The sequence below is a fragment of the Hibiscus syriacus genome, unplaced genomic scaffold (genome assembly GCF_006381635.1).
Source record: "Hibiscus syriacus cultivar Baekdansim isolate YM2019G1 unplaced genomic scaffold, ASM638163v2 tig00110330_pilon, whole genome shotgun sequence".
Lineage (NCBI taxonomy): Eukaryota > Viridiplantae > Streptophyta > Magnoliopsida > Malvales > Malvaceae > Hibiscus > Hibiscus syriacus.
This window is the reverse complement of record NW_024062686.1, coordinates 991,763-1,006,324: the sequence shown is the minus strand read 5'-3', so window position 1 is coordinate 1,006,324 and position 14,562 is coordinate 991,763. Positions and strand designations below refer to the sequence as shown.

Genomic DNA, 14,562 nt, shown 5'->3' with positions numbered 1-14,562 from the left:
TAGTTTCTCGGTGCTGCAGTTGCAACTCGGGCATAGTATAGATTCCTGGCTAAGTTTTGTTCAAAACGCCTCTGTGCGTCTGTCTGCTTTTGCTTCATCGTGCGTTATTTTTCTTGGACGTTTTGATCTGGATGTTCTTGTCTTTGAAGTATGTTTGGCCGTTGGTTCTTGGAGGTCTATCACTGGATTTCCATTAGCAGGGAGTTCGTGGGGAGTATCTGGCATGGAGTGCGTTTTGACGGAACGGTGATCCCCAAAGGTGGGTCTATTATCCATCTGCATGGCATGCAAAATAATGAGCGACACAATTCTAATATAAAGAGAATGGTACGAGATATTCACCTAGGAGGGAACTTGCTATCAGTACGAGCTTCAGCTCGATGCCAACAGAGCAAAACTTGACGTCCAAAGCTTCCAACTGGTTCCACCACCGAAGGGTCTTTATTCAAACTCAATGGGTTCTCGATATCCCCATCCAATGTATCCACGCCCTTAATCCAGTCCGGCTTATCTCCATCTTTCCAAAGCAATCTAGAATTTAAAACGAATCCCGACCACTCCAACATCCTAGGCAGCACGGTTGCTCTGCCGTCAATATAAGCAGAACTTTTTCCGGCAAAGGGCGACGTGTTAAACGTATGCCACCCCGCCAACATATTAGACGCGTTACAAGCCGGACCTTGAACCAACATTGGGGGATTCTCCTCTTCCTCTTTCTTCTGATTGGCCATCTCATCGGAATTAGCCGAGTTAGCAAGTATTCCGACCGAAACTGCCCCGAACCATTTCACATTTTGGATATCATCAAAAAGTTCCATACTGTGCATATTACTATCATCCGCAAACATAACAATTCCATCCAATTTCTTCTCTTACAATTCTGCTCCCAAAATAAATACAACTAATTAAATAAACCCTTAATTTGTTTATAGGCTTAATTATAAAATAAGTGTTTAAACTATAACACTTTTCATGAATATGTGTCTAAACTAATTTTTGAAAGATCTCATTGCCTAACGTTACAAACGTTACAACTTTAGATGTTTGGGCCATCAACGACATCAATTTTTTTCGTTAAGTGACACGTGTCAAAATATGATAATTTTAAACATTTTATTTAAAATTAAAAAATTAAAATTATACTTATATTTAAAAAAACAGATTCAAAATAACCTAAAAACTTTGAAAATATTCATTTCAACCCCTAAACCCATGTCGACCGCCGCTCTTTGCCATCGACTAAGCTTCACTCGACCTCACCTCCCCCGGCAACCAAAATCCATATAAAATCGTGACCGATAGAAGAATCTACATTTTATACTCCACGAACCCTAAGATGAAAATTACAATCCCACGCGATTCCAACAGCCAATTGGAGGCAATTACGGTGGCGTGTAACTAAGAGGATGGCAACGACTACGTCGACGACGACAGTTGTGACTGTAAAGGATGGTGACGGTGGATTAGGATTAGGATTTGAGGATTTTAAGAATTTTTGGACTTTTTTATAATTTAAAAAAAATATTTTTTTATAAATATAATAATATTTTTAATATTTTTTTAAAAAATAAATTTTAAAATTACCAGATTATATATATGTTATTTAACAAAAGAAATTACCAGCGTTGAGAGTACAACTACCACCTGTCTGGGTATTGTAGTCCACCCGCACAACCTTGCCAACTGCGTCAGCAATTCTACGAAATAAAGATTTAGAGTAGTTGATGTATGGCAAACCATGTAGTCTGACCCACGCCAGGATCTGAGACGGGTGCTTTTCAGATATCGAGAATGACCTACTCAACGCTGAACCGCAGGGATTCAAATAGCGGGATGCAAACGCGATCGCGTCCGTTATTTTACGGTCGCGCCGTCGTCCGAAATCGATATTGTTGAGTTTAGCGGTAGGTAATAGATTCACGCCGGTAACGGTCCATCACGCCCGCAATTTAACGGGATAACGGTGGATAGCGCCGATAACGGAGCGCTATCACCGTTTTCAACCGTTACTAGAAAAAAAATAGAATTCTCACCCAAAAACGCAAAGATCTAAACGGAAAAGACTCACCATCGGAATAAAATGTAAAAAAGCTGAAATTATCACTCAAAAAAACTCTTAAACTCTAGAAAAAATAGAAAACACATCATCAGGAAGACTCACCGGTTACAGGTCATCAAGGTAAAGATCAAACCTAAAAGAGAACAAGCCGACAAAACAAAGCTATTTTGAGGAAAATCATGAGTCTTATGAGCTTCGTCGCCGGTGAAAAATATACTAGAGTATGTTCCTCAGCTCCTATGAAAAACGAAAGGTTAAACCTAAAAGTGAGAAGAGAATAGAGATATAAGACTTAAAATTATATTAAAATATTAAATAACTTCTGGTAAGTTCTTTTGTTTTTATATTTGATTTTTAATTCAAAAAACAATAAGTATATTGTTTTTGGGCCGTGTCGCAATCGTCTTTTGGTTGGGCCCCAGAATTGGGCTTCGACTTGAAAAATGTGGATTGGAGTCGCCACCGATCATTTATTTTAAAAAAAAGTAAATAGGTTAATCAGGTACCTTATTTATTACTTGATCTGCATCTTACCAAAAATGTGTCGGATTCGGGAGTCGGTTACGGTCAAGGAAGGATTAGCACCCTTGAACCGCCCTTTCGTTACTACGTAATTTCCAGTTGTCTTAATTTAAGAAAATTGTAAATTTAAATTAAGAGGTAAAATAGCGATCTCGACTACTTACAATTGATTGATTTGAAAGTGACCTTTTAGGAGCCAAAATGCATATTAGAAAAGGTGATGAAAATGAATTAAAATTGAAAGATAAAGAAAACGAAATAAAGAACAAAAATAACAATAGATGATACACCAAAAGTAACATAATCGACATGGAGATATAGAACATGAAGGAAATAAAAATGAAGACAAGTATGACAACATGTGATAAGGTAAAAAAATGAAAGAATAAAGAAATAAGAAAATAAGACACAATAAAACGGAAAAAGAAAGGAATAAATAAATAAGGAAAGCATAATAAAAGTGAACTAAAATAATATATACAAATGCAAAATGATAAGAATTAAATAAAATGTACATATGTATATATAAAAAAATGTAAAATAATAGCGTATAAAGTCAAATAAGTAAAATTAATAAAAACATATAATAATATTAATACCATATATATATAATAGCTAAATATGGGAGAGATGAAAAATATATATAATAATAATAGAAAAATTAAATAATAGAAAAATTAAATAATGAAAATAATTATAGTAATAAAAAGTAAGGAAATAATAAGATAAAATACAAAACATATACATATATATATATATAATATAACATATAAGTAAAATGATAAAATATTAATAATACATATATACGAAACTGAAAAATAAAAAAAACTAATAATAATATAAAATATATATAAATATTATATATGTAATATAAAAAGATGATTAAAACTAAAATCCAGAAAAAGGACTAAATTGAAAGAACTACAGGATAGAGGTCAAAAGTCAAAGAAATATTACGGATTAATTTCAATTTGGGGGTGAAATAACTCTTTAAAGGTGACGAGGGATCAAAAGAGTAGTTTACCCTATTTTATTATAAAACGCGCGGGTCACCAGTATGAAATCCAAAATTGTTTCAAAAAAAATTTATTTCTTTCATTTGATACACCTCAAGCCGTGAGCCTTCCCCCCCATTCACAGCATTCTCTCGCCTGTTCTTCGAGATTGAAGAACAGGGTCCCCGATTCCAGATTTCGGCCACTATGGCCACCCCGTGCCGCCTCGCCGGCCGCCGTTGAACGGCGTCGACCGCCGTTCATCGGCGGAAAACCTTGAAAAGTTTCAATTTTTTTGAAAGCCCACAACACCCTCGTCACAAAAAACACCACCATTTTCTAAAATAAGCCTCGTGGGGGTGTAGATCTAGAAAAGAAATTTTCGTACACCCCTACTCCGGTCATCGGCTTTCAATGCTTAAATCTGGGAGATACAACATGCAAAAGAAGGAAATCACAGCACTCATGCGAGATCGACAGTAACGAACGAGGTAGAGTATGCTTACCCTTTTTATTCAATTTCGAAGTTGGCACAAAACGATTTGGTTCACTGCTTTGCCTGTGTATTTTTGCTGCTATTTCGTATATCCACCGTGTACCCAAATACAATGGGGATTACATCTTATTTATAGTATAAGAAATAAACTGTCCTTAGAGATTGATTCCGAGTAAGACTCGGTTTGGTTGTTTGGAGTCCCACTAATGCACGTTACTTTGCTTGTATCTCATGTGCTTACGTGTGCTTTCCTTGCGCCGAGGGGATCGGGAACTGGTGTCGAGATAACCGGGGATAGGCTCCTGGTGAGACGTGGGACACGAGGATTCTCGCACGGGGACAGTTGCGGCGCTGATGGACGGGGCTTGGCATGCGACACTAGGTTTTTTGGAAACCCTAAGTCTGCACGGGTTTGGGTCTTGGCTGGGTCACACATGAATTTGCTGGACTCATTGGTATTGGGCTTGGGCCATCTGTTTAGGCCTGAAACATGTAATAAAAATAAAAAAATAAGTAAATGTAATATATGAATGAATGTGAGATGGGATGAAATAACGTGTCTACAGGCCGTTTACTTATATTTCCTATTTTCTATTTTTTTAAATTTTTTTAATAAATTCTTAAATATTTTAAGGGATATATTAATTTATCATCCCTCAAATCTTTTAGAATTTAGAATTTAATCTTTATTTTAGAATATAAACTTTAATTTTTATTTAATTTAATCCTAAATTTGTGTTCTTTAAGTTTATACTTTTATTTTAATTCTATTCAATTTAGTCCTGTTGCGGCTTTAATTATTATACGTCATAGTTTTATGTTCTTACATTAATGATTGAACAGCTTATTTCTTTTAAATAATAATGTATTCACAATGTCATCAACTCATTATTAATTATCTTACCCTATCATCGAATTTTTAAAGTATTCTATTTGATTAAAATATATTATATATATGTCATTTTCGTTTAGAAAACATTCTAAAGATATTGAAAATGACTCATTATAATTATAATTATATGTTTTAGTATAAGTTGTGCGAAATTTTAAAAAATTCACGACCGCGACATCCGTAGTGACCGAGATGGTAGCCGTTATATCCGCAACCGTGATAAACACAATGCGACCGAAAACACGATCGCGAACGCTATTTAAAACCCTGCTGAACCGTCAAATAACTGCCGTAGATAGTCCAAGGGCCTTCCGTAAGCGCCTTGACATAGTCTGCATTATTCTCAAATTTCACCAAGAATTAACTATCGTCCAAGCCAACAAGCTCCAAATTACCTACGGGTTTTCAGAGTAACATAATACGGCTCAACAAAGTTCGATAACCACTTGAACGGCCCAGCAAACGGATAATAAGAACCTGATTCATTGATTGATCAATCTGATCATGAACGCGATCCGAAAACTTGATCATGGTTATCGGACCGGAATCATCAATAACACAGTCTTCATCACGGACTTCAATATCATCCGCCCCATAGAAAGATTGAGAGGCCATATTTCCAGCGTTTCCACTTGCCACCATATGCGCATAAGAATGCTTGGGATTAGAATCCCTCATCTGATTGTTCTAGACTCCTCCATCCGGCAACAGGGCGGGTTCCACCAACGTCTTCATCCCCTCAACAACCTCTATATCAGTCGGTTCCTCCCTACGTAAACTACCCTCTTCAAAACTAATTCTACGGGCCTTCTTCAAATCTCTATTCTGAGTCGGGGGTGAACCTGGTCTTTCCAGAACCGGTGTTGATGAAATAACTGCGGTCCCCTCCGGCGGCCGGCCATTATGAGTCGGCGGCTGCATAACTTGAACTTTCCCTTAAATTATTATTTTTATTTTCAAAGACGGGCAGTTCAGGTTTAACTTTTATAATTTAATTATTATATTTTATTGCAATCTCTCTTTTTTCCTCTCCAAAAGTATTCCATTTAGAATTTAGAGAAATAATAGTGTATGCAAATGTTGAAAATAAAATAAAAAATTCTAAAATTTGAGAATATATTATTCTTTATTATTAATTGAGATGACTTTGAAAAGAGCATTATAGGAAAAGACACGTGTCCATTTTCTGCGAATTCATCTCTTGATCTCCATGTGGTGGATGAAGAGTCACACAACACAATAGAGTAGTGGTCAAAGTCAAGTTCTCATGCAATTAGTATCCAAGAAAATTTAAATTATTATGGGAAATGTCAATTTCAAGGAATAAGATCTTTGCATCCAATTTGATTTTGCAAGGATTATAGGAAATGTCTCTTTTCTTTTTTAATAAAATCATCTAATTTTATTAATAAAAAAAATTATAATTATAATAAAATTTACGATAAAATCATAAATTAGAGACATATTGAGAATTTTTTTTCTAAAATAATTAAAAATTAGTCACTCAATATCATATTAGGACCATACAAGGAAAAGATGAAAATCTCATAAAAAACTCGAACAATTGGTAGATACGAATAAATCTGACTGTTACGACAAATAAATCACAATAAGGGGTTTAAACTACTAAAAAACCACGACGAAATGCAAATCAGAGCCAAGCATCACTAGATAATTATATGCGATCGCAAGTTACATATCCAAATATAATTCGAGGGTCCAGAGTAAGGAAGACCAACGAAATAACAAATTAGCGTTATCTTAATCAGTCGTGACGATGTCAAATCTAACCTTATATGAAAATAAAAAAAAAGTGCTAAAAGACAAAAAAAACGTATTATGAAAGTAGAGAAAAATGTGTTATGAAAGAAAAAAATTCGTGTCATAAAGATAAAATTATTCTAAAAAAAATAGATAAATATGCGAAATAAAAAGAAAATATTAGAGAGGGCTACCAACATCAAAGCTAGTACCACCACCTGCTAGTGTAAGAAAAAAGAGACCAGGGCAGAGAGAGAAAAAAACGCTTAGGAAATGTCTTTTTACTCTATTAACAATTTTTAAGATTCGAATTTATGACCTTATTTAAGGGATTTATAGTCTCATCCTATTAAGCCAATAGAATTTTGTTTTTATTTTATTTTATGAATATAATTATCATTGATTATTTATTGATTAACCAATTTAAATATAATATTATATAGTATCGTTATAAATTAAGTTTTTCAAATAATTTTTCTTCTTTTACAACATCAAACATTTAACATACTTTTAAAAACAATTCACACCTTATTTCGAAAACCAGATTTGATATTTTATTTTATTTTATTTTTCAAACAAGTTTAGATTGACATTAAAGGAAACTATCAACTTTATTCTGGCTTGAGTGTGAATGGACTTAGGCGGGGCAGGTGGGCACAGTAGTCCCTAAAATTTAAAACTATTATATAGAGATGGCAATGAATCGGGGGGGGGGGGGGGTTTTTGGGACACTCGACCTGACCCTAGAAAAAAAGGGTCCTCCACCCATGACCCGATCTGACCCGAAAAAATTAATGTTTCACCCGATCCGATCCGATCTGAATATATAATTTAAAAATCCGACCTGACCCGAAATAAAAAAATATTTTTATTTAATAAAATCAATAACTTAATTGAAAAAAAAAATATATATAGAGTGGTATTATTGTAATTATTCCTAAATATATAAAATAAAAGTATATATATTTTTCGGGTCGGGTCGGATTTTTTCCACCCTAACCCCGACCCGACCCCAATTTTTTTTTAAAAAACCGATCCGATCGGGTCAGGTCGGAACCGTTCGGGTTCAGGTTGAGTTGTCATCCCTACTATTATATATTTTAGATTTTTTATATATTATTTATTAAATATTTATTTTCGTCTATAAAATTTTATAAATTTAAGTTTATTTTTTTTAAATTTTATAATTTTAAATTTAACCCTAACATAAAATTTTATGTGTTCATCTTGCTTGAATATATATTATTACTTATTAGGTCCTTATACGTAATAAGTTTTGTTTCAAAAAGAAGTGATCAATCTTTGCTTTATTTAACTTCTAAAAATACATTTTTAAATAAAATATTTTTTAAAATAAATAATAACGAAATTATTTTAAAAAAAATGCATATTTATTTATTTAATTATTTTCCATCAAATTAACGTTAAAAAGTAAAAAATAAATTGACTGACTCAATTAAAAACTTAAATTCTAATCCATCCTATTGTCCTTATTCGGCCATACTGTACATCACACAAGTGGGAAATTGACAAAGGTCAAAAAAATAGCTAAAAAGAATAAAAGTCAACTGTTTCATGCTGGCAACAACTTTTTGCTCACTCTGCTATAATTAACTAACTATTCTGATTGAAAATTAATATAATTAATTAATTATTATCATAGATCTGACGTTTTGACCCAACTTTTCCTTCGTTAAGACCAAATTAACCCACAATAATCAGATGAAGACAAAATTGTAAGTAAATCAATGTTCCCTCCACTAAAACCCTAGATTATTAAAATTAAGATATTTCAATAAATAAATAGCAGATGACAGCTTAGTCACGTAATTTGACCATAAGTCCACCCCTTCTCTTTATGAACGGCACTTATCTCTTCATTTTCTTTTCACTTTTTTCCCCCTTTGAATGGTTTTGTTACAGACATGGCTACTGAGTTGATTACGAGTTACAGAAACAGCAACGCTTTCACATCGAAAGTGGAAGAACCCGCTGTTCAAGAAGCTGCTTCTGGGCTTCAAAGCGTCGAGAAACTCATTAGATTACTCTCCGAGACTTGTAATGATCAATCTTCTTCAATCTCAACGAGATCCTCCGTGGATTTAGAAATGGACTGCAAAGTTGCAGCCGACGTTGCTGTTTCCAAGTTCAAGAAAGTTATATCTCTTCTGGGTCGAACCAGGACCGGCCATGCCCGTTTTAGACGAGCCCCGATCCCGTCCCCTGCTCCGAATCAGGAGCAGGAAACAAAGGTTTATTACCCAACGCCGATCAAGCAGATTCCACCGCCGGTCGCTGCTTACCATCATCATCATCATCATCAGAATGGGGGTCTAGAGAGGAAAGATTCATCAAAAACCATCAATTTTTCATATTCTTCAGCTGGGAATTCGTTTATTTCATCAGTGACGGGAGATACTGATAGCAAGCAACCATCTTCTTCATCTGCGTTTCAAATCACTAATCTTTCTCAAGTCTCCTCTGCCGGGAAGCCTCCTTTGTCTTCTTCTATTTTGAAGAGGAAGTGTAGCTCCGAGAACTTGGGATCCGGCACTAAATGCAACGGCTCTTCCGGTCGCTGCAATTGCTCTAAGAAAAGGTACATCCTATATTCATACCCATTTTATAGAGTTATCAATTTCAGAGCTCGCTTTATGTGTAATTTTCTTACATGAGTTTGGGTGTGTTTTCATGTTTGGTCTTGGACAGAAAGCAGAGATCGAAAAGGGTTGTAAGGGTTCCGGCGATAAGCCTGAAGCTGGCCGATATCCCACCGGATGATTACTCATGGAGGAAATATGGTCAGAAACCAATCAAGGGTTCTCCGCATCCCAGGTACAAAATTAAATTACTCTTTCCTTCTATAAACGAAGTTGATAGTTTGAGATCAGTTCCCAACATGTTCCTCTGTTTGTCTGGTTTTGGAACAGGGGTTACTACAAGTGCAGTAGTGTAAGAGGATGTCCAGCTCGGAAGCATGTGGAAAGAGCTTTAGATGACCCATCGATGCTAATCGTCACCTATGAAGGCGACCATAATCATTCTCCCTCTGTTGCAGAAACCAGCAACCTCATCCTAGAATCTTCATAGATCCCTTGATTTCTCAAACATTTCCCTGTAATATATTTGCCCAAGCTTTCTTCAATTCAAAGGAAGAAGAAATGGTAGATTTGGCGTTAGAATTTGTTTACTTTTAATCTATTTTCCTTTGGATTCTTGCTTATAGATGAGATGCCTATTACTTTTGTTATTGGTTTAATGAAGCTAATTTTCTAAGTTTTGGTGCGCGTACATGGTGACTCAAAAGTGTCGAAATTGAGAAAGAGGAAAGTTAGGCGAAAGTCAAAATGGGTGGGTGGAGAATCGATAAATTTCTGGCCTTTAAGGACGGATTGGGACCCAACATATCGTTCATAGTTTTGTTGTCTGCCTTTGCCTTTGCTCATCGTCAACCTTTGTCCCCATTGTCTATTCATTTATTATCATCAGCGACATTGACATGTGGTGGATTGGTTAATCACCATTCATTCAAAATAGTTTCAACCCTTTCCTACTAAAACCAAATCCAAAATAACAAACACCGGTATGTCTTCTTATAGTGGAATTTTTAGACTTCATCTCAATTATTTGAATCAAATTATTAATTTTCTTGGATATTTCTTTACTATATTTTAAAAATATACTATCTTTTATATATATATATACATATATACATATGTAGTGTTAATAAGAGTAAATCAGGATTGCATTTTCATGTATCACAATCCGAGAAATTTCACAACCTTAACCTACAATCTCAAATATACCAAACATTTGGTTCTAAGTTGAGATAATTGATTTTATGTTTTAAATAATGTCTCTAAAATACTTAATATTTGATTTAATTAAATTAAAATCTAATTTTAATATCATGTTCTTACTTGGATAACTTCACACATGTATATATAATCAAAGATGGTCAAGAATCTGATCGAGTTTTTGGCCGATTTGATCCCGATTCGAGTAGTGTGCATTTTGACTCGCCACCTTACATGACTCTAGTTTAAGAAACCCTTGTTCGAATAGTATGCATTTTGACCCACTACGAGGCAGATCTCGTGGTGGAGTATTTGAAGCTTTGTGAAAAATACCCTGTCCCATGGAGGATCCGATCACATGTTCACAAAATGCTAGGGGATTGATTTAGGCTTCAGACACAAGTTAGAGAGGATCTAAATGCTCAGTCCAGGCTGACATTTCCTCCCTTGAAACTAAGAAAAGTAGAGTAATAGTTTGATTAATAAAAATGAACAATGAACACTCAATCGCTCGGGCTCCACCAGTGTTATCAAAGTTTGGCTGTTTAAATAATCATATCACCAAAGTTAACCACATATTTCTGTCTTGTAAGCAAATGAAAGAACCCTAATTGCCTCATAAAAGTAAGCCACCGAAACTCGATACTTTGGTGAATTACTGATGACTCGATGCAAAGTTGCTTCAAATATTGTTGGAGTAGTATATTAATTATACCATCCGATGTCGTTGTTTGGTGGATTTGCAGTGCAGGTGATTTTCCAGGATATCCAATAAGACGCAACACCCAAAATGGATCCCCACCTTTTTCATCTTCAAATTCCTCTGCTGATCCACCCAATGCTAATGCAATTCCCCTCATGATTTTTCTTGAAAGATCTGTTACCAAATAAATCCATTTAATCTCCAAAATGCCGAATCAATATAATCAAATTTCTGATGAGACTTGCCTGTGCAGAGTCTGATATACTCCTCCGTTGATGGTTTGAAGTTTGCAGGATCTTGTGGCCTACATATACATATGTTATTAATAATATTATACCATCGTTTCCGGTTGAACAAAATGCATATACCATTGGTTACATATGTTATTAATAATATGTTATTAATAGGTTAGGGTAGCTTTCATTTATATATATATATATATATATACACTCACATCAATGGCTTCCTGCAAGTCGGGGACGCCTTTAGTTATATTTGCTTCAATTTTCTGGTATCCTCTGTAGCTATTATCATGAATTTTCTTAGCGAACAGCTTGCTTTTACTATTGTGAATGAAGAAATTACCTGTACCCAGTGGAGGGAGTCAGTTTGATTTTGAGTTTTTCATCGTAAGGAAGATCGAAAAATTTGCGAGTCACATCTTTAACCTCGTTCATAAGGGACTGGGGAACACCATGACCAACCATACATAAAGAAAATTACTATAAGAATTCAGCACTACGAAGAAAAAAGAACTAAGGGCATTAATCAAATATATATACCACGTAGAAGAATCCGGTTTCTCTGCATGCCCGATCCAGTTGCTTGACAACTTCACGTACGCTCGGATCTTGGCCCATTTTTCGATCGTCTCCCTTGGCCACTAGAGGACCGACATCTGTTTCCCAGCGCATGAGGAATTAAAGAAAATAATGAATGGAAATGGTGAGAAAGAAGGAATCGAAAACCCGTAAGGAATGAATGGATTAATGGAAATACCAATGAGTGGGATGGATTTGAAGTCTGTGGTCATATTGGACCGTGTTTGATAATAAGTTGCAATGGCTAGCTTAAGCTGATGCTTCAAAAATGGAGTTCCAACAGTCTTCTACATTAATGCCATGGAGTAAATTAAATCGGGAGAATCATTATCGTTTCTACAATACTCTATCCAAATTAAATTAAATCGGGAGAATCATTATCGTTTCTACAATACTCTATCCAACAGTCTTGTTTAAGCTGTATAAGTTGTTTACTACTTGAACCAACCCCTACTGGTTGAGAAAGGGTAACCTTAAATATTAGTTTGCATTATTATATTATTATGATTGCCCAAGTTGCAATTGTATAATATTATTGGATAACAAAGATAAACAATTTATTTTACATTAATTTACTGAGTTTTTCCCTTGGTCCTAAATTATTTTAGGGTAAATTATGTGTTTAATACATAAAGTTTAGTTTTTGTTTCATTTTAGTACCCCGTTCAAAATTTAACTTTAATTTCTAAAAAATTGAAAGTTTAGGTACCTAAAAAAATAGATTAAAATTGATAGTTTAAGTACTAAAACACGTTCAATTTTAACGGTAGGGTACTAAAATGAAACAAAAACTAAACATTATATATGCTTTTGAAAAATTAAAATTTTAGATAATAAAACGGACTAAAACTGATAGTTTATGTACAAAATCCATAGTTTATCCATTATTTTTTAAAACTTAGATTAGTTAATTTTTTGTGGTTGCACACCTAACTATTTAATTATATTCAATCAAGTGGCCATAGTATATGTTAGAATTTGATCTTTAAGATATCAACGACACAAGTAAATATGTTTCACATTGGAAGGAAAAGTCGTGTTATGGAAATCCTTAAGAAAATGGTTATAACCAGAGTCATAGTGAAATCTGAGTTTGAAGCTTTAGATAAGTCTGGAAAATAAGTTGAATAGCTTTAGAATTTCTTGGAGGAAGATCTTAAATGGCTAAACATGTGCCCACAATATGCATATTTTGTGGCTAGCAAGTATAATGGTAAGTCGAGACATATGCGTCGTCGACATGATACCATATAAAACTGATCTTAGATGGATTTATCTCTGTTGATTTTGTAAGATCAAAGGATAAAATTACAGATCCGCTAATCAAAGGGTTAAATCGAGATCAAGTTGAGAAAATATCTAAAGGAATGAGACTAAAGCACATGAAATTTAAAGGCTTTATGTGAAGGAAACCCTACCATGTTGACCAGAGATACCAAGATCTAGGTTCAAATGGGCAACCTAATTGCATAACTCATGTACGGTCACTATGGGCGTTTCATATCCCAAGTTCTTTCATATGATGTAAACAGTGTTCAAAGTGGTATAAGCTAAGCAAAAGATTTTAATGACTATTGTGTGTTGCGGTGAGCCGAGCGATATAAGTCACCTATGTGAGAGTGAAATGGGGTTGTTTTAAGGAGACAATTGGAGCATAGTTCTATCAAACTCTTGCAGAACTAGATGATTTCGATGGCTTTAAAGACATACTCATGAGAACTAAATTCTTGTTAGAGGGGTATTTGTGTGAAGTATGTCATCCTTTACACAAACATCATAACAGTTCAAGGACATCGCGTCTATTGTTTAGTCAGTAAAGTAAACATACTATCACAATGGAAGATTCAAAGGAGAACACTTACCTTTCTTATGCAACTATCGATCGTAGAGGCTATCACCACATCGTGCCAAAAAGTTTTTGATTAAATCATCAATTTCATTCAAATGGAAGATTGTCGGAAAAAAAGGTAAATTTAATTGATGGGTTTAATATTTATATTAAATTCATATTCCTTTTGACTATTACAAATTAAATATATTATTTAATTTAAATATTAGTAGGATAATTACTCTTTTAATATGTCAATTTAAAAAGGTATTTGTTATCTTTTTAAACTTTGAATATTAAATATAATTATATACTTTTGTATATTTCAAATTAAAATAATATATATTTAAGCTTGAAAGGTAAAAAGGAGTTTTATCTTTTGAATATTTCAAACTAAAATATATTATTATCTATTTAATGTTGAATATTAAAATATATCTGGTTGTATTAAACCTCTCTTGAAAATCCCCCATAAATAATGAGTAAACATGTTAGATTTTTCACATATCTCAAAATTCAAGAATTTTTCTTTTATTGAAAAATATTTTCTCTCCTTAGAAAATATTATATTCCTTAGTTTTTTTTGTGATAGTCAAAGGCAAAGATCGTTCGTGATCTCTGCAGATATGCTACTGTAGCTGATCATAAGTTGTTGTAGCCTGAGAGACAGACGACCAACGAACTCGAG

General features: G+C 34.1%; 2 protein-coding genes and 1 pseudogene across 2 annotated transcripts; 1 reads left to right on the top strand and 2 right to left on the bottom strand.

Annotated features, from left to right (window-relative positions):
• Positions 1-179: 179 nt before the first annotated feature.
• LOC120119078 (beta-1,4-xylosyltransferase IRX14-like) lies at positions 180-5,642 on the bottom strand. Its single transcript, XM_039138970.1, has 5 exons — positions 5,387-5,642; positions 5,231-5,296; positions 1,621-1,806; positions 343-871; positions 180-276 (listed from the first exon to the last, which is right to left on the bottom strand). Exons 1-5 carry the CDS (start codon positions 5,640-5,642, stop codon positions 180-182), a joined length of 1,134 nt encoding a protein of 377 aa, XP_038994901.1.
• A 2,949-nt stretch (positions 5,643-8,591) lies between these two features.
• Positions 8,592-9,868, top strand: LOC120118981 (probable WRKY transcription factor 15). Its single transcript, XM_039138889.1, has 3 exons — positions 8,592-9,324; positions 9,435-9,560; positions 9,656-9,868. The coding sequence occupies exons 1-3, from the start codon at positions 8,651-8,653 to the stop codon at positions 9,813-9,815; spliced, it is 960 nt and encodes a 319-aa protein (XP_038994820.1). The 5' UTR covers positions 8,592-8,650; the 3' UTR covers positions 9,816-9,868.
• Positions 9,869-10,925: 1,057 nt separating this feature from the next.
• Positions 10,926-12,258, bottom strand: LOC120119077 (annotated as a pseudogene).
• Positions 12,259-14,562: the final 2,304 nt, after the last annotated feature.

Coding starts and splice junctions, on each gene's coding strand:
- LOC120118981 (XM_039138889.1), top strand. CDS start 8,651: ATGGCTACTGAGTTGATTACGAGTTACAGAAACAGCAACGCTTTCACA. Junction 9,325..9,434: donor TGCAATTGCTCTAAGAAAAG/GTACATCCTATA, acceptor GGTCTTGGACAG/AAAGCAGAGATCGAAAAGGG. Junction 9,561..9,655: donor AAGGGTTCTCCGCATCCCAG/GTACAAAATTAA, acceptor GTTTTGGAACAG/GGGTTACTACAAGTGCAGTA.
- LOC120119078 (XM_039138970.1), bottom strand. CDS start 5,642: ATGAGGGATTCTAATCCCAAGCATTCTTATGCGCATATGGTGGCAAGT. Junction 872..1,620: donor TAGTTGTACTCTCAACGCTG/GTAATTTCTTTT, acceptor CAGAATTGTAAG/AGAAGAAATTGGATGGAATT. Junction 277..342: donor GATAGCAAGTTCCCTCCTAG/GTGAATATCTCG, acceptor CATGCCATGCAG/ATGGATAATAGACCCACCTT.